Genomic DNA, 25,756 nt, shown 5'->3' with positions numbered 1-25,756 from the left:
TAAAAGATGAATAAAAACACAACGTAAAGCAGAAACACGTCATGTATTTGGAGAAGATTTAGTGTAAGCAAAAAAGCAGAAACGAAACGATGAGGATTAAAAATATCCAAAGGAGGAAGAGCTGACGGCCACATCAGCTGTTCCTCCACCAGCACAGAAAACACAAAACAACAAGTAATGAGTATGTTAATTACTTCATCAAAGTCAAGCACCCAATCAGCCAATCAAAATGTGAGTGTTTGCTGTCCAGTGAACGGAGGCGCCTCAGCGCAGAGGCGGCTCCTCCAAAGCCTGCCTGCTCTTCATGTCCCAGCAGACTGACTAAACCACGTCGACTGTGCTGACGTTCACCTCTCGGAGTGTTTGTAAGACGTTTTGACTAACGTCTGGACTCAGACTATCTGCTTCTGAAACGCTTCAGTGGACATCTGATCTGCTGCCAAGACGTGACCGAGTTCTCCACAACACGATGCAGCAGACGCAGCAGACGTCTGATGATGATTCTAAAATTGAACCCAAAGGGAACAAATAGAAATAGAACTAAATCTCGCCCAAAACGGATCCCTGTGGTACTCCACAGGAAATCAGTGCAGTCTAGGAGGTAATCCAAACAGGAACTGCTCTGTGTTGTGGGTAAGACACGAACCGCGGCCAAGCCAGACTCAGAATGACTCATGATGATCGGCTGTGTCAGAAGCAGCTGGGAGGTCTGAATGAATGTTATGTAATGGTTACCACTTTGAAAACACCAAAACCTTCAAGTGCAGCTTCCACAGATGCTGTCAGCTCCTGCAGCAACGCTGACCAGGACTCTGCTGGCTACAGAATTGCTTTATCTTTGTTTAAGCAGTGGACACTCATGTATCACTGGGCAGAATCTCATCTGAGGCAAAAAGGCCACAAGAATCAGGTTTTTCTTAAAAATGTAAAAACTTTATTTGGGCAACACAAACAAAACAGTTAATGCCATACAATCCCTGACACTGCAGCGCCAACATACACAGCGAAATAAAAAGATCTCCAGTCAGCAGTCCCACTGATCAGATCAGTTCAAACATCAGTCTGAGGTTTCCCTCATTTCAGTACCGCATCGTCTTCGTCACAGTGGTTCTCCTCCTCCTCCTGCTCTCAGTAGCCTGGTTATTACAGTGCTGCCCGTGTCACAGCAAAAAACAACAAATCACATTTCATTAAGCTGTTTTTCAAATCATTAAGTGATTTTTATATGAAATGATTCTAGCAAGGTGCAGAAAGACGGTCAAAATGCTTCCCGTGGAAACACTGTGGGCACATTACCAAACCAACGAGACGGTCAACCTTTTAGTTCTTGTAAAACAAAACATACTGTTTGAAAACTGGTCCGATAAAGCAGTGAGAAAGTTCGGCTGTAAGACATTTCACTGAGGCCGGCGTGTTAGCCAGAAGGTTAACTTTATGCTGGCAAGATTCAAAGTCAACAACAAACAGCAAATTTAATTTAAGTAAGTGTCCATCACCATCCTGAAGCCAATCAGAATCGAGCATTCACCCCGACCATGGTATAAACACATGTATAATTCATTTCTACTGGCACTTGATTACGCTGACATACAGATACTTTAAGACCTTTTAAGACCAGCGTGATATCTTTACTCAAGTATGATCTTTGAGTACTTTTTAAAGCACTAACTGTGATAAAGCATAAATTTCATGTTTGCCTCTCGTGGCTCAGAAACTCAGATACAGTCTGTGCTTTCTGCTCTCTGGCCTGATTGAACTCATTGCTGCCTACAGCGCCACCATGTGGTGACCAGGTGGGTACTGCACCTGCTTTATGTGAAGTGTTTCAGGTTTACAAGTGAAAAGACTTAAAGGACGACCACTGGCTGATTGGTTTGGTGAAGTGCGTCTGGTTTCCAACAATAAGGAGCAGCGTCTTCTGAGGAGGAACGAGCTGTTTCAGTTTCCCCAAACAAACTGGCTACAGAGCAGCTCTTCTCCACCAAAGAATCCAGAACCCACAGGAAGTGTACATTCAAGCAGCCAGGAACTTGTCTGTGCCGTGCAGGAATTTTGGGGAAGTGAGGACTATTTGAAATGCAGGTCACATGATGCTCTAAGATCAAAAGAGATTTTTATTTTTTTTAAAAAATCTACAGTTTTCCTCATTTCAACCACTGACTCCAGTTTGAACACTGGAAAATGAGAAACTAAAACTGTGAGTGTTGGGTTCATGTGGGACCCCAACGCCGGTACTGTAACGGGGGCTGGTTTCAAACAGCAGCTGTGACACGATCAAAAGTTATAAAGGAATTAGTAATAAAGGAATTATTTGGAAGCGAGAACGAAGGGGAAAATTATTATCCAAACAGCGTGTTCTGTCATTACTCACAGAACTACAATAAAGTGAACTTTTCCTTTAAGATTCTCACTGAGCTTGTGTTTGACCAATCAGATAAGCTCAGTCCTGTAAAACCGTTCAGTGAAACCTCGGCCACGGAGACTTTTCTGAGGTAGGAACTGTGGCCCAGGAATTTAACCAGAACAAGGTTCCTCCAGTGTAAAGGTTCCTGGCTTCTTGAAAATAGTTTTGGAAAAGGTTCCTGTGGTGGAGAAGGGCCTGAAATGATGATCTATCCAACTGCCAAGCTTAAACAACTGGCAGCGAACAGATGTGCGCTGCTCAAAAACTGAGAAAGCTGCATTCAGGTCACATCAGAAGTACGGACGAACGAATGGTAAACTCAACAGGCTCGGCTGCAGTCTCTCATGATGATGCAGAACTGGAGGATCACAATGTGGCCCCACTCATTTATGACCAGAATGAGCTTGACATTGGTGTTGCTCAGGGTCTCCAGTGGACATGTTATCGCCCTCTATCAAGTGTTGGCTAGACCACTGGCAACGCTAAAGGAGCAGTTCGGCCAAAAACAAAAATTCAGTCATTATCTCCTCACCTCCATGATGGAAAGTCAAGTTTCTTAGTCCTCAAAACATTTCTGGAGCTTCACCATAAAACAGCACTGCGGATCTCTGCTAAACAGCTGAAGAAGCTGGGTACTTAAAACATAAACAACATGAGGTGGCTCCATGCAGCTTGTCTGGCGTAATCCAAGTCTCCCGAATCCCTGAGATCCCAAACAGATCTGAGAAGACGTAATTTACACACCTTTATAAGCTGAAATCTTCCCTGAAGTGGCTAAGCTAATAGCATCAGCATCCAGTCTGCAGTGGGCACACAAGCTCTAACGCACACAACTCAGAAAAAGATGGCTGTAATATTCTCAATGTCCACTAGGTGGCAGAATAAACACTTTGTTGTAGATCTGATGTGTCCTGAATGCAACTCAAGCAGCATTTTCAACTAACTAAAAGGTTTCCCTTGTTTTTCTTACAACAAAAAAAGCTTTTTTCAATTTTTTGAATGAGAATAAAAAACGTCTGAGGTTAAACAAAGAAATGTTAGCCACAGCTTTGTTCAGTAGTTCTTTTGAAATTTGGACCATAACACTTTTGTCTCCCTGCGTCGTTCCAGTTTCAGTTGTGCTGAAGAAGCGTTGAGTTAATTTGGCTGCAACATGTTTTTGATCTGCTTGGAGGTAGCCTCATCGTTCAGATGTTTGGTCGTATACCTGCAGGGATGCACAATTCAAACATATATATGATATGTATATTTTGATTTGAAAATACAAAGTCAGCCAAGCCAGCTTTCAATCCCTTAGACAATACATGTGTAGTTTAAATTAGGAGATTCCTGTGATGTGTTGGTGGTGCTGGTGGCGTGTCAGACCTGAGAGCGTTGAGTAATCCCTCCACACTGCTGGGCGGCTGCTCCTTCAGCACTCTGATGCAGCCTTTCATCTGAAAATGACCAAACCAACAAGAAGGTCTCAGTCCTCTTTGTCAGCAGGTGACAGGAAAAACTCCTGGTCCAGTTTTCATGGAACTTGGTGGAAGGATGCACCAAAAGCCACAGAAGAACCAGTTCAGCTTTGGAGGCAACTCCAAAACACAAATTCTTTTTCACATTCATTTAATTGGTAGCATGTAAAACGTGGCCAACTGCTGCTCACTGTGCTGGTTGCTGTGGTTATCTCTGGCCTTAGCTAAAGTTACCGTTAGCTTAGTTAGCTCAGTTAGCTCAGTTAGCCGAAGAGGTCCTAGTGGTCCTAAAGCTGACTATAAGAAATCTGATGACTGTCGTGTTGTTGTCTTGCTAACGTACGTCTATATTGGAGGTCTTCACGAAGGCCCCAGCCGGGTGGACGTGATCGTACAGGATGATGACGCCGACCATCACGCGGAGGCAGAACAACACCGTCTCCTCGCTGGCAAAACGACTGCGATACTCCCTGCACGCGCACACACACACACACACAAACACACACACAGTGTTGGCTCATGTCTGAGGCAGGTGGCTGTGACGATGCATTCAGGAACGTGTCAGGACTCACGGTGTTTCCAGCATCACTTTACACACACTGGCCATCGTGCTCAGGCAGTCTGTCGTGTTTTCGATGGGGACATCTGGGTTCTGTAGTATTAAAAATGTTATTAAAGTATTATCCACAAACCGTACTTTTACTTCTCTCAATGCAAAAAAATGTGCACTTTATATCAGAGTATTAAAGTATTATTATTACAAACAGATGAAATAAATAGAATTAAAGGAAGTTCTAAATAAAATAAGTTGCAGTTTCAGTATTGCACTGCACAAAGCTGAATTCTTATGCTTTTCTTGCTTCAGGTGTGAGAAATGACTTTGGGAAACATTTCCACAACGTCATGTGAATGTTATTCACCTGAGTGTGTTTTCACTGAGAGGAGGATGAACGCCGTGTGTGTGTGACAGAAATGGAAATGTGACTTCAGGGTTCATTAAACACTGAGAGAGAAAAGTTTCACTTCCTCTCAGTGTTTGTACACACAGAAAAATGCAGCGAGGGCGACCCCTGCTGGCGCTTCGTGAAAGAACAAGAGAAACAGCGCTGCTAGTGACCCCTGCAGGCTGAAGTGTTCATTACACCCATAAGAAGCGGTGAATGACTGGTTGCCGTAAGTTTGTGTCTTCCTGCTGTTGTCCTCTTTTTGGTTTCTGGCAGCAACCAAGAAACCAGTAAAACATTTTTCAGTACACTCAAAGTTCTGTATGATAAAACTCATTCATATGATGCATAAATAAAAACAATACAAATTCTCAAATAAAGTGCAACATAAATCTCTAGATGGACTCACATCTGAGACAAACTTTGACGTTGCATCACTTAGCGTCTTCAGCATCGGTGTGGCGCTGGCATAAAACAGAGACATCCGATTGGCCAGCTCGTTGTTGACCTCATTTCCTGTGTCGGCCTGTACACAAAGCAGCGATCAGCTGAATATTATGGGTTGTGACAAAGTCAAAAATACACCAAAGCTTTATTCTTCTTCTCGTCATGTTGACCTGTGGGGTTCATATTTCAGGATTAAAAATGTATTTGCAAAACTTAATTTTGATTTTCTAGATGACCTCCCACAGTTTACACAACATGTCCATACATTTGGTGGAAACGAGCAGGATGCAGTGACGCACTTGTGCCTTCTGTCAGGGGCGTCAGTGAACAAACTACAGACTTATGGTTCTTACAGACAGGTTGTTGATTCGCATGCGGCTGATGGTTCGGCGGTAGTAGCTGAAGTCGTTCTGGATGGCTGGGTTGGTCATCTGGAACAAACATGTGAGAAGGTGAAGAAGAGGAGGAGCGGGGGGGATGGAGGAGGTGGAGGAGGTGCAGAGGAGCGTGAGCACACCTTCAGCTCATCGAAGCGCAGCGTGAAGTGCAGGATGTGGGCGAACTGCCGGGCCAGAGCCTGTTTCTGCTCCAGCTGCTGCGTGGGAGTGGAGGTCGACCTGGTGAGGACGTCCAGGAGACACTGCAGACTGGACTCTGATGGGGGGGGACACAGCGGGACAGGTAAGTTTTCCATCACTGATGTGAGCTCTACCGGGCAGCCGTCTCTGCCGGCGCCCCCTGGAGGCCGCGCTGCTCATTGCAGCCACAGTATGACCCGACAGCAGGCAGGCGAGGCGTCTCCGCTCAGTGACAGAGCACACGTTTATTAAAGTGGACAGGTGGTGTCCAGGTTCTTACCGAGCTTCTGGGAGAACTCGTAGAAGGTTTTGAGTTTAGCGACCAGAGGAACCACAGCTGACCAGGCCTTCTCCTGTACGCCCTCCACCCCAGGACTCTGGATGGCCTGAACACACACACACAGTCCACTACCTGATGAATCCACTCATCATTTCAGCTCTACATGTAAAAACTCTTCATATGTTTTGTGTGTAAGAACGTGAACCCGACCAAAGCAGTCAGATGAACGCAGTGCGCTGAGAAGTACAGCACCTCCCCCGAGACCAACCTGTCGTATTTCCTCTCCTGCTCCCCTGTAGGCCTGCAGGTCGTCCAGGATGTCCCGGGCCTCCGTCAGCACCTGCTTCACCTTCTCCCACACCTCCGTCTCCGACTGCGTGGGCTGAGCGTCTGCAGGGAGACACGCAGTCAGAGGTCAGAGGTCAGAGGTCAGACACTCTGCATCTCACGAATGAATCAGTCCTTGTGTGTGTGTGTGTGTGTGTGTGTGTGTCTTACTCTCAAAGTCCAGGAAGAAGTTTCCTCCATTGTTGTCGATGTCTCTGGTTAGCACCTTGATCAGGTTCCCCATGCTGTGAACAGACAGGATGTTGTATGACGAGCTCAGCTCTGCAGCTTACGTGAAATAACAAAACTAGATCACATTTCAAATGTGGTGCTCAAAGCTCCAGAAAGTAAATCTCATTATTCTGAAGAGCAGGCGGACGTCATGAGGGTCCACACCTCCAAACTCTGCAGCTCACACCAAAGCTGTCCAGATGGGTAAAGAGGACATGCATGTCTGTCTTTGGGGTGAACTGTCCCTTTACAGCCCCCTCACTCAGTACTGCAGCTCACCTGGTGCACACAGTAGTGGTCTTTGTCACCAGCAGAGCATCACTAGAGTCTGGCAGAGCTGTTAAATGTGCTGAGCTCGTCTCTGTTCTCTCTAAACACAACATTCGATGATCTTTATTCCATTTGTCCTCTGCTGCCCCCGGTGGCCACGCGGACACATTACACTGATTGATCATTCATGTTTCCCTTCACCCAACGAACAGAAGCTGAAGAGGGAAGGAGCGGCGTCACCTCAGAAGGATGCACGCCATGACGACACTGTGTTAGCAACACAAGCACACACCTGGTTTAAGGTGAGGCCTACAGATATTCATAAAGGTCAGAGGTCACAGAGTCCTCGTAGCATCAAATGAACTTTTGAACGAATGAGCTGAACGTCACACAAACTGTGAAGCTGGTGGAGAAGACGAAGTGACCGACAGGGAGGAAGGAAACGTGGATTCAGGCTTCCCTTCAAACCTCAACGGAGACGCCAGAAAGCATCAGGCGCCGCCCACGGCACAGAAGACAACCAAAAACCGTCTGCAGGTCAGCGTCCTGCAGGCGCTTCTCCATAAACCAAAGTGAGGGACAGCTTAAAATGTTGACCTGTTGGTGGCGCTAGATAAAAGGTCAGAGCATCACCACAGTCCTTCAGGTGCATCCTGAGGGGAACACCTGAACCACATTTCAGCACAATCCATCCCACAGTCAGCAGCAGCCTGAAACCCTGATCCAACCTGAGCCACCAAAACAGACCAAACCAAGACTTCAGGTCGGCTTCAGAAACGTGTCTGTGAAGGAGACAAGCTGTAACTCTGAGCTTTGAACAACAACACGAAACGCGACAAACTGCGCGATGTAACGACCTGGAAGCGACTTACTGTGACGCTGAAGGGCAAAACTACACAAACATGAACTTTCTGCAGCTCAACTTCACACTGACGCAGCTTTGTTAAGTTCGTGAGCTGAAACTGAACTGGGATCAGCAATTGCTCGCTAAAGACGGTGAAAAGAGGAAGTGATGAAGTCTCTGAAAGTTTGGCCTAAATTTAAAACAGAGGAAGTAGAGCAGACTGAGCTCGGATCAGGTAAGACGGCGTACGAACGACGGCAGGCGCACACGCTATGAAACACTTCGCTTCAGCCTTTTACTTCTCTGTCAGCTTCAAAACAACAAGTCATCCCAGACATTAAAACTTTTATCATCCTGTTCAGGCTCATTTAGGCAGCTTCACCGTCTGACGTCTCTAACAAAGTGAACAGGAAACCAGACAAAGCACCAAAAACCCTTCAGAGTGTTCCTACAAAACAGCTCAAGTTGGTAAAAACACTGTAAACGCAGCAGGAAACAAAGAAATCAAACCAGGATCCAGTTGATTTACTGGTCTGAACTTGTCTTACTCACTGAGACTTTATGTTTGACTGTAAAACTAAAACATAAAAGAGTTTTTATGTTGTGAAACGGTTTGAGTAACGTTTTCACTGATACTGAAATGTGACAAGCGAACGCATCGCACAAAGACACAAACAATCATCATCAGTTACGTTCTCAGTGAAAGAGTCAGACGTCCTCACTTTCTTCACTCTCTGACAAACATCAGCGAGGACATCTGCTGCTTCTCCATCCATCAATCAATCAATCAATCAGTCAATCAGTCAATCAATCAATCAATCAATCAATATCGGCCTGCCGATCGATCGCTGCGGCTCCGGTCTGACAGTCTGAGGCGTATTTCAGCTGCTCACTTCTCGTTTGTGCTGTTTAATGAGAGGCTCCGCTCTGCACAAGGAGTACTTTTACTTCTGATACTACTGTGATGGAATACTTGCACATTGTGGTATTTTTACTTTAAGTAAAGTATGCGAGTCTTCCACCACGCAAACCTGCAGCGGTTAATCGATCAGTCAGTGGATGACGGGGTCACCATAGGAAGGTTTCTGCAGACCTGAGATCAGCTGTGAGTGCAGCTCTGGGCTTCAGGTCTGCTCAGGTTGGTGAGGACCAGGACCAGGACCAGGATCAGGACCAGGACCAGGACCAGGACCAGGACGGGTGTTTCCCCGGCCTTGCTGGCTGTGTTCTCGCCGCTTCAGTCGCCACGGGCTCCCCTGACGGTGACTCGACGCGTACTGTGGGAACGTTCAGGTGACACGTGTGAGACGCAGTGGAAACATTAAAGTCTGACGAGTGGACGGCGATCAGGTGATCGTATTGATCGTATTGATCACTGATCACTGACCAAAATAACATCGACGGCGTCTTCGTGTTGCTGCAGTCACAGTACTTCTACTGTTGGGCTGTTTAAAGTACATGAGAGATTCTAGTACTGCTTATTACAGGACATATTGTGTATTTGTACTGCGTAACATCCATCTGATGGCTCCAGGAATATTTGAAATGCAGTAATGTTGCCTGTAATGTAGTTCTCGATGGCAGAACTCTGAAAGTACTCTGATACTTTACTGAGGTAAACACAGTAATAGCACAGTGTTAAAATACTCTGTTCCAAGTAACAGTCCTGCTTTGTGTTTTGTGTTCGGGTTCATCTTCGTCTTCTTGTTAACATTTCTGAATTTAAAGGTACTCACATGTACTCTTTGTAGTAGTGGAAGAAGTACTCTGATCTCTGCTAAATCACCACATTCTAAAAACACTGCAAGTTCTAAACAATACAAGTACTACAAAACATACAAAATGTTGCTGAAGGAAAACTGCAAATTGTAAAGTATCAAAAGTAAAAAATACTCTGTTCACGGTGTTATTATTGCAGTATTAAATACACGTCCTAACGTTTTAATGTTGTAGTTCATATTTGTGCACTACTACAGTACTGCATAATGTAAACATGTTTTCATGTCACACGGACGTAGTTCAGCAAGACTGCAGTATTTCCTGTGAGATGTGGAGTAAAACACACACAGTACATGTACTGTTCTGTGGTAAACTCGTGTTTTTCATGTTTCTTCCAGCTTGTTTGACGAGCTTCACGTCAGCTCTCACGTACAGCGTTAACTCAGTCAAAGTCTAAAGTGTGACGACATGGAGAGACTCGCAGTACCTCACAGCAGTACCCCACAGCAGTACCACACAGCAGTACCTCACAGCAGTACCACACAGCAGTACCACACAGCAGTACCCCACAGCAGTACCACACAGCAGTACCACACAGCAGTACCCCACAGCAGTACCACACAGCAGTACCACACAGCAGTACCACACGGCAGTACCCCACAGCTGTACCCCACAGCAGTACCTCACAGCAGTACCCCACAGCAGTACCACACAGCAGTACCTCACAGCAGTACCCCACAGCAGTACCTCACAGCAGTACCTCACAGCAGTACCACACAGCAGTACCCCACGGAAGTACCTCACAGCAGTACCTCACAGCAGTACCACACAGCAGTACTCGGCACTAACGCATCTGGAGCGGTGTCGTCACGCACCTTCAGTAAACCGTCGCGCTGTTCCGGTGATCTGATCCCAGACCAGACAAACAAACCGATGCTGGTCACACAGTAAAAAGTAAAGCTGAACTCTGAAGTCAAACTGCAGTTTTTCCTGGCGAGTCCGCAGCCGCAGACTGCAGGACCTGACATGTCTGATCTGAGATCAGGATCCACCCAGAAGAAGACTGAACCCCCCCCGTGTCGATCCACAAGACCCCCCCGGCCTGCCCCGATCACGACCCTGCCCCGCTCCTCACCTTCACTGATAGCTGATCGATATGTGCGGATCGATACCGTGTGTCCGGGCTCCGGCGGGTCCGCGGCGGTCCAGGTGTCTCCGGCGGTCCGCCTCCTCTACATGCTGAGTGAGTGTGAACCCGGAAAACGGCCGCTCGACGCTCCGTTAACTATAAAAGGAGTGATTTCCTCAGGAGGAACTGAACCCGGAGCCAATCACAGCGCAGAGAAAGTCACGTCAAAGTCACTTTTTGAAATCGGAGTTCAAACACTTCCAGACTTTTTCTTTATTAAAAAATGTCCAAATTTTAACTTTTATCTCATGACGTGGGCCACACGTTTAAAGATAATGTTTCATACTTTCAACTCAAAGTCCTAATTCTGACTCAACATGTAATAATCCCGACTTTACTAAACTTAATAGTCCCATAGAGTCTCATAGTGAAAAGGTTTACAACACGTCATAATCTTCACCTGAAAGTTCACTGCTTTAATTGATATTCAATAAGATTTAAATAAGAAGGATATGTCTTCATCTTGAGTTTAAATCCTAACTTTGATTGACTTTATAAATATACAAAAAAAATCATAAACCTGACTTGAGTGGAAATTAACAGCTTTTTTGAACCTTAAAAAGTTTTAGATTAGCTGTTGGGCCCTGGACCCTGACGTTGGACCCTGGACCCCAGTGTTGGACCCTGGACCTCGGTGTTGGACCCTGGACCCCGGTATTGGGCCCTGGACCCTGACGTTGGACCCTGGACCCCGGTGTTGGACCCTGGACCTCAGTGTTGGACCCTGGACCCCGGTATTGGGCCCTGGACCCTGATGTTGGAACCTGGTGTTGGACCCTGGACCCTGACGTTGGACCCTGGACCTTGGTGTTGGACCCTGGACCCTGACGTTGGACCCTGGACCCCGGTGTTGGACCCTGGACCCCGGTATTGGGCCCTGGACCCCGGTGTTGGACCCTGGACCCCGGTGTTGGGCCCTGGACCCTGACATTTACCCTGGACCCCAGTGTTGGGCCCTGGACCCCGGTGTTGGACCCTGGACCCTGGTGTTGGACCCTGGACCCTGATGTTGGACCCTGGACCCCGGTGTTGGACCCTGGACCCTGGTGTTGGACCCTGGACCCTGATGTTGGACCCTGGACCCCGGTGTTGGACCCTGGACCCTGGTGTTGGACCCTGGACCCTGATGTTCAGAATCAGAATCAGAATCAGAATCAGCTTTATTTGCCAAGTATGTGTGACCATACAAGGAATTTGACTCCGGATTTTTCTCTGTCCTGTGCACCATACAAATACAAAATACCAATAATAATAATAAAAAGAAGAAGAAAATATTTACAAGAGAAAAATATATATATATATATATACATGTAGTGCAAACAGTGTGATGGGTCACACAATGGCAGGTGGTTTACGGGGAGATCAGGCAGACAGCCTGGGGGAAGAAACTGTTTTTGTGTCTGGTGGTCTTGGCATACAGAGCTCTGTAACGCCTACCAGAGGGAAGCAGATCGAACAGTTTGTGTGCAGGGTGAGAGGGGTCTGCAGTGTTGGAACCTGGTGTTGGACCCTGGACCCTGGCGTTGGACCCTGGGCCCTGACATTTACCCTGGACCCCAGTGTTGGGCCCTGGACCCCGGTGTTGGACCCTGGACCCTGGTGTTGGACCCTGGACCCTGATGTTGGAACCTGGTGTTGGACCCTGGACCCTGGCGTTGGACCCTGGGCCCTGACATTTACCCTGGACCCCAGTGTTGGACCCTGGACCCCGATGTTGGACCCTGGACCCTGTCCTGCTGCAGTCGGACTCCCACAGCCAGGTGGCCCTGCTGCCGCCCGCCTAGAAACAACCACTGCTGAACAACCAGAGTCCAGAGCAGCTTCTTCCCTCACACTGACACTGCTGAATTCACTCTCCATACATAACACCTTGACACTGACATGTGCTGTACGTCGTTTCTGCTCCAAGGCCTTCACATACACACGTATATACAAGTATAAATACATATAGTTTATATTTATTTGTGTGACTCAGGCCCGTTCTGATTCAGCTGTCTGTATGTTCAGTGTATGTGAAGAACGATGGGGCTACAGCGGACATGTTAGTGTGCAGCCCTGTGTTACAACATGACAATAAACGAACTCAGCCTCGGTGAAATCCTACATTTCCCATGTTACCCCGCGGACCCGGAAGTGCGTCATCACGCTTGACCTTGCACCCTTCTTCACTTGCTTTTCTAGAAGGAGAGGACGAGCATGGCGAATAAAGAGCCCGGTGTAAGTGTCTTTAACTTTAGCTTGTGTTTTAAATGAACCTCTTCCTTCAGTTCGGTCGACTCGGTCTGCCGTTTCCCGCTCTTTGCGTGTCGCTGCGTGACGTTAGCATTTTGAACATCAGGTACACACACACGTGAGCCAGGCTGCGTCTGCTGTAAGCTAGCTTACGGTTAATTTAACGTTAGCTCAACTGTACTCAGAAAGATTCGAGTCAAAGGTGACAACAAGAGGAGGTTTTGTTTAAGCTAATTAATGTTGGTTTGCTAACATTTCACTTAAAGTCTTTGAGAAATATCCCGAAGATTGGTTCACTCTTTTAAGCAGAGATACCAGTTTCCTTCTGAAAAGCTTGCCGTTTATTGTTCATTTATTGCCTATCTCCACATCTCCACATCTCCACATATACACGTATTATACAACAATGCTTTAAAGGTCACTAGACTGTCCTGAAATCTCTTCAATTCGGCATACATGTAGCACCCTGAGCGGACATTTACGCCTGAATCCTCAAATGTCACTGATTTTAGACAAGCCATTTACACGGCGACAACTACAAATAAAACTAATAAAAATGTGTTTATTGTTTCAGCTAATTCCGTCTTGTGGGTTAAACTTTAAGCCGAATTAAAGCTTAGGGCCCATAAATTCAAAACAGATCTTCAGTCATATCAAACTATGCGATTCATTTGTATTTGTGCTAGAAAACATTAAAATAGTGGAGTTTTGAATGAGTTTGTCTGGTCACGTACACACATGGAATGTTTTTGAAGCTTGAGGTCGTCCTTGGTGAAGCTTTTGGGGGGTGTCAGACGTGATGAGCCATCCAGTATCAAGGTCACTCAGTGTCATGAGTGTGGCATGGTTTTTACAGAACAGAAAAGCGTCAGAATCGTCTTTATTGCCATGTAAGTGAAGAGGGTTCACATTACTAGAAGTTTGTCTTAGTGGTTGGTGCATACATAAAACGTAAGAACGAGTAACGTATAGCAATAGAATAAAATAAGATAAAATAGAATAAAGTAGAACAAAATAAAATAAGATAAGTAAAATTAATATGGTTCAGGTTGTTTTTACTTTAAAACCAGCCCAGCGTGCGTTGTCACCGGTCGGTACTCGTATTTGTGAGCTGCGTCTGACACGTTTGTATCTGTCCCTCAGGGTTTTCTGCAGCAGCTGCGGCAGATCGCAGGCAGGATGTCGTCGGGACCTCGGGGTGCAGGACTCGGGCTCAAACTGCTGATCGGTGCCGGAGCTCTGGCTTACGGAGTGAAGGAAGCAACATACACAGGTAGGTTTACACACCTGCAGACTCCAGTGACTAAGTGGAAAAGTCCAGTTTAGCTGTAAGAAACTATTCCTGTCAGGAGGAGTTTAATAATACAGCTTGTCTTCTGAAAAATGACTGCAGTTAAGAGCACTTTGATGTGTGAGCCTCTTCAGTTTGCAGTGCAACAAAACAAGAAAGAAAGCTGATGGAAAACGTCGCTCTGATATGACACAGCAGTCCCACAGTGTGCAGGTTAATCTTAGACCTCTTCAAACCCGTAAGAGCTGAGGACTGCCAGACGTCATTCAGAAGGCTTCAAGTCCACGTAGACGTTTATGTTCCTGTGCAGACGTCCACGCTCCACGTCAAAGGCTTCACTTTGACGTGGAGCAGGACCAGAGATGTTGTAGGTTGTCTTTGCCCCCCCTGATAGATGCTGAGAAAGTAAAGGGAAGGGACAGAGAGGTTGAGGGATGTAAGTGCTGTGATATATTCTGTTTAGGCTGTCAGTAAATGAATCTGGACGGTCTGTGCTGAGCGTCGTGTCAGCAAGTGTTCGCTGGCTGGTAGAAGAGCGTCAAACTCGGCTCGGTTTGTGACCGTCATCGTGTCTTTGTGTGTCCAGTTGAAGGAGGACAGAGGGCCATCATCTTCAACAGGATCGGAGGGATGCAGATGGACACTGTTCTGGCTGAGGGACTCCACTTCAGGTAGGAGGCTTCCACCGCACTCAGAGGGGTTAGTGCATCGTTCTTTTCATGTTGAGGACGGAGGATACGAGCATCAGATCAGGAAGTGGTGGTTGGAGACGGATGTTTTGCCTTACGAGAACTTGACTCCGCATGGTGGTTATGTGGAGTCAGTAGCTGCTGCAGGATCCTGCACTCACCTCAGCCACCTGTCGGGCTGAGGTGAGTGCAGGATCCTGAACTCACCAGCCCTGCACACCTCAGTGTTTAGCTGCTACCCTGAAGCTCTCACCACGTCGTCTCGCGGGCGCCGCAGAGCGAGTCGGCAGGGAAAATATTCTGCTTCTGTTATCTGAGACGATAGCAAAACCGAATCTTTCTGGGCTGACGGGAGGATCCTCCTGAACTTCCTGCTTTTTAACTGCTCAGAGCAGTTTGCAGAAGTAATCTTTGAAATGAGACCGAAAACAACAAAGAGAAGAAGAGAAAGAAGAGAAGAGAGAAAACTAATGAAAGCTGAGTGGATGACAGAGGGATTCATGAAAGCACACTTAATGTTCACTTCCACTCTTTCTGCGGAGTTTGTGTTTTGTTATTGTTTGACGTGCGTCTCGTGTCTCGCGTGGACGCCGTGTCCTCGCTGGACGCCTGAAGCTGCTGCTCCTCTCTGACTGTGCTGTCGTCCTCAGGATTCCCTGGTTCCAGTATCCCATCATCTACGACATCAGAGCCAAGCCCAGAAAGATCTCCTCGCTGACCGGGAGCAAAGGTCAGACAAAACGAACGCGTAAAAACTACGAGTACTCGCAAATACTCTAATCTGTGAAGTAGTCGTATCACAGTGTGGAAACACAGCGTTAGCATCACAGTTTACTTATTCATGATGTTAATGTAGCAGCTGTTACACTGATTTATTGTGGTTCTTATTAATGATTTAATACTTTCATTGTTTAATCTGTAATAATTCATCTTTTATTTGTCAATTATATTTTTAGAGGTTAAGTAACCATAGTAACTAGAGCTGTCAGTTTAATGTAGTGGAGTAAAAGTATTAAAGTTTCTTAAAATGGAAATAGTTTAGTAATTGCAATTCAGTGCGGCACTGCGGTTAACATACTGCAAAGGTTTTATTTTAACAGATTAATTCAGCCTCCTGATTATTTTAAATGTGCATAAAATGACTTTATTGCCACAGAAAGTTAAAAATCTTTAGCTCAGCCTTTAAGTGCAAATAACCGTCATGTCCATATTTAATGTGACGCTTTCTCAGTGAATCTTCTTCTGTGGCTGCCAGTAGAAAGATGGTACACAGATATTTTATCCTACAGTGATGTGAATAGTACTTTTTAATAATACTTCTTGAAGGAAAGTAGCGAATCTGGAAGCAGAGAAGAAGAAAAGCAGAAGGATTAATTGCCGATCAAACGGTTCATTCAGCAGGCGTTTGTTGTCAGATCTTTGAGGCTGTTGGACACAGTTTGTCCAGCAGGGGGCGCTGACAGTTTGTGTACAGTATGAACCACAGTTGTGTTGTTTTCAGACTTATTGAACATCTATTTATTGATATCGATGTGGTTATTGATTTGAATGCAGATTGAATGTGTGCGTTTCCACGACGAGTCATGTGACCACATCGCCTGATTTCTCCCTCTCACAGTGTATATATTATATTTTTTACTTTTTCTTTTATAAAGAATATGTCGGTAATTCCTGCTATGCTTGAGCCACTGTACCGAAATTTCGTTTGTGATGAAAATCCAAATGACAAATAAAGAAAGTCTAAGTCTAAGTCTCTCAGACCTTCAGATGGTGAACATCGCGCTGCGGGTCCTGTCCCGGCCGGTGGCGTCCAACCTGCCCACCCTCTACCAGCAGCTGGGACAGGACTACGACGAGCGCGTCCTGCCCTCCATCGTCAACGAGGTGCTGAAGAGCGTGGTGGCAAAGTTCAACGCATCACAGCTCATCACGCAGAGGGCACAGGTGCGAACACACCTCCATCACACGCTTACAGTCCAGCTGCTTCAGCTCACATCGCTGTGAGCTGACTGTCGTCTCCTCTCACAGTGAGCCGACTTTTGTCCAAAATGTTTTTTCCTGAGACAGGAGTGTTGTCTCCCGTCCGCCTGGTAACCATAACAACAGTGCAGATGCTTCAGGCTCTGTTAGCAGTTAGCAGGTTAAACTCACAGAACCACGAGTCAGATGGACTTCAGACCCTCTACCGACCAATCAGGGCTGTCTGCTTCCATTTTGAATTGTCGCACAGCATCTGGTAGGAGGAGAGAGGCGAGACGGTCTAAGTGTCTCCGTTAAACATCAGGGTTAATCCGCCTGCAGGTTTCCCTGCTGATCCGCCGGGAGCTGTTTGAGCGGGCGAAAGACTTTAACATCATCCTGGATGACGTGGCCATCACAGAGCTCAGCTTCAGTCGAGAGTACACGGCCGCCGTCGAGGCCAAACAAGTCGGTGAGTGCATACAGGAAGTGGGCAAACCTCTGGCCTGACAGCTGGTCCCGTTATAAACCAAGTGAAGCTGCAGGCGTGTCCAAGTCACTGCAGATGATAATCCATCATGTTGTCAGCTCAGGTTGTAGGTTACATCATTGTGGTGTTGAATGGGGGGAGGGTGAGGGATTTCTATAAAGATTTATTTAAAGATTTGCTTTTGGTACATTTGGTGCATGAGGTTAACAAGAGACACGCAGAAGCATAATGTGACTGTTGTTTGTTCCTCTCCAGCCCAGCAGGAGGCGCAGCGAGCTCAGTTTTATGTGGAAAAGGCCAAACAGGACCAGAGGCAGAAGATCATCCAGGCTGAAGGAGAAGCTCAGGCTGCTAAGATGGTGAGCTGATTCAACTGCTCTGAAGTCAGTTTTATCCTGCTGTCATGTCTGAGTAGACTGTCACCACGAGTAAGGTGGTAATACCGCCGTGTAAAAGTACTGTTACCGTTACTTTAATGTTTATCAAGTCTTAATCAGTGAAGTGAGTGCAGTGAAGGCGTGTAGCGTGAACCTGCCGGCGTCGGCTCAGAGGTCTCTGAGGGATCGTTTGTCAGCCCTTTGGGTCGGTGGCAGCCGTGGCTGCCAGCCGTCTTTAGAATCATGAATGTGATCTCAGGAGCTGAGGGAGTTTCTTCAGGTTTGGCACAAACGTCCACTCGGACTCAAATATGAAGTGAGGAGAATTTGGAGGTCAAAGGTCACTTTGAGCTCACATAACTGAAGAGTTCATGTACCAATTCTGACAAACTTCACCCAAATGTCTAACAGGACAAAAGGTCAAAGGTCGTCCTGGCCTCGACACCGTGATGTTTCCTGTCCGTCATTCAGCAGCAGAACTCGGGATCTGAAGGGCAGGTTGGGACCAGATTCCACATGTGGTCCCAGACTGAACTGGTGACTCTGATCTTCAGACTGTGCTGATTGTGTTGATCTTCTGAGCTGTCAGGTTCAACACGTGTGTGAAGCCTCCATGTTTTCCAGTCTGTAGCTTCTCTGCAGCAACATCCACATTACAGACTTTGTAGTCCACCACAGACTCAGTGGTTTGATGATCCTGAGCTTCAGCTGATGAGGTGTGATGTGACCGACGGGGATGGAAACTGACACTGGACTGATGATGGGAGGACTACAACCTGAAAATGAGCTCAGGTCCTCTTTTAGTCCCCTAAAAGGACAGAAAAGAAGAAATGTGGACATTGTGTGTTTCAGTCTGTTAAATGTGAACAGGGAGCTTCAGCTGATTAACCCAGTGAGGAAAAATAAAGCTTTAGTGATCAAATGATTGATTTAACATTTGAAGAGCGAAGACCCGGAGGCAGTTTGAAGTGCGTGTGTTGAGCAGCAGTCAAACCTGTTGCCGTGCCGTCGGCGGGTTGAGCAGAAGGTTAGTGCAGGCTGTGGGTCAGAGGATTATTTGGATCAGATGTAACGACGACTGTGTGTCGTATCTGCAGAGTCCAGCAAACTTAAACTAACCTAATGAACCCTGAAAGCAGCCTGCAAACCGCCTGCGGGTCTCAGGTGAATTCCTGTTGTGACGTGAACCGCGCCGTTGCAGAGGGAAACCATTAGACAAACACTTCATCCAAATATGCAGTCATTATGTTCTGTGCCTGTCAACGTGCGAGAGAATCTTAAAGCTGGGCGGCGACTCGCCCGCGGCTTTGATCCTCGTGACGATCGATGTTTGTTCTGCTCTGAGCGACCGGCTCAGCCAGCTGCTGATCCGCCTCAGGTCGGCCGCTCGCTCTGCCTTTTGTTAGGTGTGTAACACTGCTTTCCTGTGAATACACTAACGTTTCAAATGTGTGTGTGTGTGTGTGTGTGTGTGTGTGTGTGCCAGCTGGGCGAGGCCGTGACGAAGAATCCAGGCTACCTGAAACTCAGGAAGATTCGAGCGGCGCAGAACATCGCCAAGACGGTAAGAAACGCTTCCCTGTAGCAGGAATGAAGCCGAACGAGCCGACCTCGACACACAGACCTCATCTGATGTTTGTCCGGTCCCTCGCTGCACCTCTGAGTGTTCTGTTCACCAGCAGCACCTGACAGATCCTGCTCGGTCTGCCCGTAAGTGAGCTGCCAGTACAAACAGTGGGGCCGGTTTTTCTTGCTGCAGTCGCTCGTCCTGTGAAGAGATGATTTGACCTTTGAGCTGTTTGGCAGCAGGGTTTTCACGTTCCTTTCAAAATGAGCATCACAGGGTTCACTTTCATTTGATGTGAGCTGCGCTGACAGGAGCAGCTCACAGTCAGTCCACCAGGGGGCGCCAGCAGAACACGAATGTGACAGAAGCCTGCGGAAACGTGACAGCTTGTCAGGCGTTTGTTGCTCATTGGGTCGAACTGTTTTTTCATGCTTTCATTTTCATTAATTATTGGAAACCGTGAGAGAGGCACATGAGAAAAGGTTTTTGTAGGATTTAACTTCATCAGTCTGTTGGCACTTTGACTTCGTCCCACTCAGTCACAGTTTTCCAAACTGTAAAACTTGAAGCCCAGCCTCTGATGAACAGCCCCATAAAGCGGATTAACTAATTAAACTGTGATACATGTGGACGGGTTACAGTTAGACTATTTATTTAATGTAGGCTTCATGAGCCGTTTACTTAGCAGGACTGAACGTCTGGAATGTGTTATAGTTTATGGACTGTTTATTAAAAGCATGCAGCAGGAGGTCAACAAAATAACACAACAACAACACGACAGGTTTGGACGGTTGTGGTCCAGAGGTGTTCGATGTCTCTGGAGCTTCTCTTTTAACAGGGGGGGGATTAAATAAAGTTTTGTGACTGTAGGTCTTCGTGTGAGTATTGATGATTGGACGGTCCGTGTCGGTCTGTAGGTTACAGTCACGTCATGTGACCCGGCGGTGCCTCACTGCTGTGAATCAGCTCAGTGTTGAAGCTGACAAAGTTCTCATTGTGCTCAGCAGCAGCAGCTCAGGCAGGCTGACAAACTTTTCCACCTGTTTGTGTTGTCCCTGCGCTCACACTCCCTCCTGTGTGTGTGTGTGTGTGTGTGTGTGTGTGTGTATCTGACTGACCTGCAGGTGGCGCAGTCCCAGAACAAAGTCTACCTGAGTGCTGACAGCCTGGTGCTCAACCTGCAGGACAGAGACAGCTTCAAGTGAGTCCACTCAGTCGTTTAATGATTTGAAAATGTCAGCTGTGACCAGCAGGGCAGGAAAACAATCAATTCATGCTTTAGTTTATTGTATTAGTTTATCTGTACCGGTATTGTTTGTGCGTTTATTTACTTCTTTATTGTTGAGACTCACCTGCTCAGGTCACGTTTACTGTTTTTAGCTGAACAAAGTGACCTGAGGCAGACTTTTCAGCTGCAGCAGTGTGACAGTTTGGCCCGGCTAACAGTTTCCCCCTGCTCCCAGTGTTTGTGCTAAGCTAAGCTAAGCGGGTCCTGCTCACTGGTCCCTTATCACGATGTTCACGTTGTGATTTTAAATGTTCTGTTTCTTTCAGTTTGTCGCTGAAGTAAGCCGACGGCTTCCTGTCGGGCTGTCGTCGTTCCTGCTGGTTCGTTTCTACAGAAAGAACACCTCACACCTGGCTCATTTCTCAGCTCCCGGCCGCAGGATGTCAGTCTGGTCCAGGTCCTGACTTTGATCTGTGCGTCGTGTCATCTGCTCGAGACGTTTTGTCTGAAAGGTTCCTCTGCTGTCAGTTAAAGTCCTGATTTCTTCACCGTTTAATTTGTGAATGAGAATCAGTTTCCCTCGGAGGAAGGAATCTGCTGCTTTTCCTCCACGTTAACTTCCTGTTAGCTTGTTTCAAGCCTCTCAGCTCCTTCCTGTGTGTTTTTGTCCTTGTGGACACTTGAGTGTCATCAGTCCACAGTTTGTCACATGAATAAGCTACGAGTGCTGATACATAACAAGTTGAAACAAACAAAGCTCCATTTTCATGAATAAAATGTAAAGACTTGAACCAACAGCGGAGGAATCTTTTAAAGCGTCGGTTCTTCTGAAGCACACACAGTTTTCACTTCCCATCTAAATCTCAGCCTTCCCTCCTCCCTGATGTGACCTGCTGTGCTTTCTGTTCACTGAGGTGTGACGAATCAGATTAACTGCTTTAGCACTAGAAGTTTGTTTTGTGGATCTCTGATGGCCGTTTAGGTTTAAGCATGCTCAGTGTCAAAACCGTGTGTGTGATTTGGGTGAACTGAGCCTTTAAGTGAACCGAGCAGAGCCCTGCTGGTCTGAAGGGAACTCTGAACCTGGAAACCTGTCGGTTAGACGTGTCACTGGTTTGTCTCGGTCGCACGTGGACGTGGACGTGGACGCTTCGTGACGTGGTTTCCTCCCTGAGGGTCTCAGCTGGACTCCCGCTGCACAGCCGGGCCTGGACGTGAGTCACCGAGCTTTCAGCCTGGTGCCTTTGACACCCGACAGTCTGTAGGAAACCGTCATCATCGTGTCTGTCTGTTGTGTCCATAGAGTCTCACCTGTCATGTTCAGTGTTTGCCATTAAAGGAAATTTGCTTATACGATATCTGGTCAAAGATTGGTATCGCAGCCCTTCAACATCCGCACGGGGGCATCCATAATGAGCACATTTATTAACACATAAGCAGTCGTAAAACATCATAGCTGTGACTTTTAATGAAGTACAAAGTAGTAGCAAATGGAAAGAATCAAAGTACAAGTTTCTCAAAATTCTACATAATTCTCGTGCTTAGTGGAATAAGCAGTGCTTGGATACGCGTTATTCTAAACTTTGACACTAAAGTATTTGTTCCAAATGTAAATGAGCTCCAAATATCAGTTATTGTCTGTGTGTTACTAATAGCCCTGTTATAAACCATGTCTGACAGGAAGGCTCAGTGAAGCAGTGCCAACAGACTGCTGCTAGTTAGCTTAGCATAAAGACTAGCCTGTCTGTCCACCATCCTCAGCACGCTGATTAACGAAGAGACAGAAGCTCTCGTTAAACTGGTTTACTTTGCCTCATTATTTCTGTGGAATTGCACGTTTCTCCTCACCGACTTTACTAACGGCTTCATATTCACCGTACACATACGAGAGTGGCAGCAATCTTTTCCTAAAATGCAGAACTGTTCCTTTAACCCAGTCAAACTGGAGGATCGTGTCCACAGTCAGACCTGGGACAGGAGACTGTTGGACTCAGCAGCTTTGGTGTGTTGTAAGCCGCTTCACTGAGCAGAGCCACATTGTCGAGTCATGGCCGTTAGGACCAGCGGGTGTTTATGTCAGGAGGCGTCCTCGCACAGCGGCGGCACTGACCACACACACTTTCACACACTGTTTGTTGCTCCTGAGTGTAAATGAAGAGCTTGTTTCGGTCTGCTCCTCCACGTTCAAGCGCTAATTCAATTTACATGAAATAAATCATCTTCGTTTTGACTTCATCAAAGGGCTCATTCCCTCATCTTGGTCACATAAAATAAATAATAAATAAATCCAATTTTTCCTCATTCCAGTTAAAAACAAGCGTAGAGTTTATGTCTCCCTACCTGATGGGCTTAACTCATGCAGTCACATTTAAAGATCAGAACCGGCCTCATTAAGACCACTCTGGACTGACAGGTGGCAGCCATGACAGCTGCTCTGCCAGGCTGTACTTCAGCTAAATGCTAACATCAGCAAGCTAATATGAGGCACAAAGAGTTGCAGCCCATAACTGGTCTGTGGGGACCGTGAACGTCACATGGAAGCCATCCAGTGGTCCCAGTCTGGACTGATGGCCCAGCAGTTCTGACTGATGCTGAGTCGACTAACAAACAGTCGTGTTTGTCTTCCGCACGGACTCAGAACCACAGCTGTCAGTGATTGGAGATGTTTGCTGACCTTTAAAAAGCCTCTCAAAGACTTGAGATTTTCTGCAAACAACCAGCAGAAAAAATTAAACCTCCACCTTCATCATTGTTTTAATCCACATATTCACCGGGGCAGGTTTTCTACACAAGAATACAAACTTGTAGTGTAAAATAAGGATTTTTAATACTTAGTACCATAGTTTGTGTGTGTTTTTGTACATTTAACAAGTTTTCTGATGTGAAGTTTGATCTGAACTCAGTACAATAAGAACACAGTAAAATGATCAAAATATCAAATTCAGGATGAACACACTTGAAGTATTTTAGCTTAGTGGTGGCCAGTACACACAAAGACGTGTAAATGAATAAACATCATTTGTATTCCAGCTACCAAAGATGTGGGGTCACCTTGAGTTTGTGATTTCTCGTATGTAAATGTGACTTACCGACTGTTTCCTCCCTCTGAAGCCAACATGACGTCATGAATATTCTGTAACACACAAATCCTTTTAATATCAACATTTATGTTTCAATTAACAAACTTTGAGTCAAATATAGTTTTAGTAAAACCCATTGGATAATAGACCTCTTTACCTTCTATTGTCCTGTAAACCCACATCGTTACTGATGAGGTACCAAACCGACAACATATAAAAGGCAGTCAGTTATTAGAGTACGTTAAGATGGAATTGATTAAATAAAACAAACGGAGCTTTGCTGGCCCCCTGGTGGCTGGCTGCAGTACAGCTCATAAGCTCCTCCCCCTCCATGTTAGCATTTCCCTTGGGATCAATAAAGTTTCTATCTATCTGGGACATGATCCGAACTAAAAACCCAAAGTACACGTCAAATGAAGTTTTCCCAAAGATGGTTTCTGTCAATGTTATCATGCTGATGATCATGTTTGTTCAAAAGTTAATTATGAAGAACGGTGACGGCTGATCGCTGCTCCTGATTGGCTCAGACGGGTGTTTGGACAGGAACTTGACACAGCAGCGCCTCCTCCCGGTCACTACTGTACAGAGTCTGGCTCCAGATGACATCACCACAACGAGGCACAACGATGGCAGCTCTTGCGTTGGGGGTATTTAGGATTCACTTTTGAATTTGAGGTAATCTAAGTCCAGAACTCAACAAAATATACAGTTCATCTGGACAGAATTCACACCGCTTGGCTTTTTCCACATTTTGTTATGTTACAGTCTCTTTCCAAAACGGATTCAATTAAATTTCTCCCTCAAAATTCCACACAAAATACCTCATAATGACAAAGTGAAACAAGTTTGCTCGATTTTTTTGAAAATTTATTAAAAGAACAATATAACACATACATAAGTATTCAGACCCTGTGATCAATACTGAATTCTGTCCACATGCCCTGTGCAGGACTGGTCACGTTAGCCTAGTTTTAGTGTGAAGGTCCCACGTACAGCATACACCTCATGTGTCCTGAAAGATGCTCACTCAGTAAACTGATGCCTTCAGTCAGTTGTCTTTATCCTGTCCATTTTGACTGAACATATTTACCCACATTAAACTTGAACTGTGACATAAAATATTTAAATGGGCTCCGCTCTGTTCATCAAGTGTCCCAGCATGGCCTGAAGGGGATGAGGTCTTCAGCCTGTGCTCGTCCTTGTCTCACATGTGGACGTGTCTCTGTCTCTGTTTCACAGTCTGCACAACAGCCTTAAACACGAGCAGCCATTTCAACCCACAGACAACCACAGCTCTGCACCGCCGCCTCACCAATCAGTACCTTCAGTCATTTATTCCTGTTTAACAGCTCGCCACCGCTGAAGATTGGAGGCCTTTAGCTAATGTCTTTGGTCATGTGACCCTCGTCATATTTGTCCCCAGAGCCGTCCTGCTCCCCTCCTCCCTTCCCTCTCCTCTACAGGGTTACAACACAAAAAGATAAGATGGCCGCCGAGTTATTTATAGCCCGAACTGCGAGCAGAGAGGCTGCACTTCAGAACAAGCTGCTGCAGCGCAACCTGAAATCTGCAGAGGGAGGGGGGGGGACGCAGGAGGCGGGGAGGGGACGGGGAAGGTGGGGAGGGACGCAGGAGGCGGGGAGGGACGCGGGAGGCGGGGAGGGGACGGGGAAGGTGGGGAGGGACGCAGGAGGCGGGGAGGGGACGGGGAAGGTGGGGAGGGACCGAGTCCATTGTGTTGGCGACACAAAGCGAGAGCTGCCGTCCCTCCATGTTTGAGAGGCTGCTGTTCTTCTACATAAGAATGAGGAAGGGGGAGGGCGGATTTAAATCTCAGAGGGGATTTTTTTCATCCAGGAAGGAGGAGGGGAAGGGGGGGAGGGAAGGGGGAGGTTATGGTACAGGCGGGTGAATATTCATGGCAGAGGGGGCTGGGAGACGGAGGGAGGACGTGATTGGCTGCAGCTCCACACCCCCTCACACCTCACACCAAAGCCTGTCAGGCAGCCAATCAGGAGCCTCTGCGCAGTTTGAAAGATGCCAGAGAGAGAGGGGGAGAGAAAGGAGAAGGGGAGGGGAGGAGGGGGGAGGAGGAGGAGGAGGAGGAGGGGGTTTTAAACGGGGGGGAGAGGAGTCACAGATGATGAATGTGT

General features: G+C 46.7%; 2 protein-coding genes and 1 long non-coding RNA gene across 5 annotated transcripts; 1 reads left to right on the top strand and 2 right to left on the bottom strand.

Annotated features, from left to right (window-relative positions):
* Positions 1-906: 906 nt before the first annotated feature.
* Positions 907-10,792, bottom strand: LOC124069723 (CYFIP-related Rac1 interactor B-like). Of its 2 annotated transcripts, XM_046409122.1 has the most exons (12): positions 10,637-10,770; positions 8,876-9,059; positions 6,609-6,682; positions 6,379-6,500; positions 6,111-6,216; positions 5,770-5,906; positions 5,606-5,683; positions 5,215-5,331; positions 4,434-4,513; positions 4,205-4,331; positions 3,770-3,840; positions 907-3,611 (listed from the first exon to the last, which is right to left on the bottom strand). In XM_046409122.1, exons 3-12 carry the CDS (start codon positions 6,679-6,681, stop codon positions 3,542-3,544), a joined length of 981 nt encoding a protein of 326 aa, XP_046265078.1. In that variant the 5' UTR covers position 6,682; positions 8,876-9,059; positions 10,637-10,770; the 3' UTR covers positions 907-3,541. The 2 variants fall into 2 exon arrangements, with proteins under 2 accessions (XP_046265078.1, XP_046265077.1); XM_046409121.1 differs by lacking the exon at positions 8,876-9,059 and having other exon boundaries at positions 10,637-10,792.
* Positions 10,793-12,766: 1,974 nt separating this feature from the next.
* Positions 12,767-21,879, top strand: phb2a (prohibitin 2a). 2 transcript variants are annotated; one of them, XM_046407790.1, is made up of 10 exons: positions 12,767-12,907; positions 14,066-14,195; positions 14,800-14,884; positions 15,553-15,632; positions 16,662-16,846; positions 17,204-17,333; positions 17,607-17,710; positions 19,215-19,292; positions 20,420-20,496; positions 20,850-21,879. In XM_046407790.1, the coding sequence occupies exons 1-10, from the start codon at positions 12,887-12,889 to the stop codon at positions 20,863-20,865; spliced, it is 906 nt and encodes a 301-aa protein (XP_046263746.1). In that variant the 5' UTR covers positions 12,767-12,886; the 3' UTR covers positions 20,866-21,879. The 2 variants fall into 2 exon arrangements, with proteins under 2 accessions (XP_046263746.1, XP_046263747.1); XM_046407791.1 differs by lacking the exon at positions 12,767-12,907 and adding an exon at positions 13,010-13,028.
* On the bottom strand, positions 20,856-25,755 carry LOC124069071. Its single transcript, XR_006845019.1, has 2 exons — positions 23,613-25,755; positions 20,856-23,229 (listed from the first exon to the last, which is right to left on the bottom strand). It is a non-coding gene; the product is annotated as an uncharacterized LOC124069071 (long non-coding RNA).
* Between the last annotated feature and the right edge of the window lies 1 nt (position 25,756).

The sequence above is a fragment of the Scatophagus argus genome, chromosome 13 (assembly GCF_020382885.2).
Source record: "Scatophagus argus isolate fScaArg1 chromosome 13, fScaArg1.pri, whole genome shotgun sequence".
Lineage (NCBI taxonomy): Eukaryota > Metazoa > Chordata > Actinopteri > Scatophagidae > Scatophagus > Scatophagus argus.
This window is presented reverse-complemented; position numbering and strand designations above follow the sequence as displayed.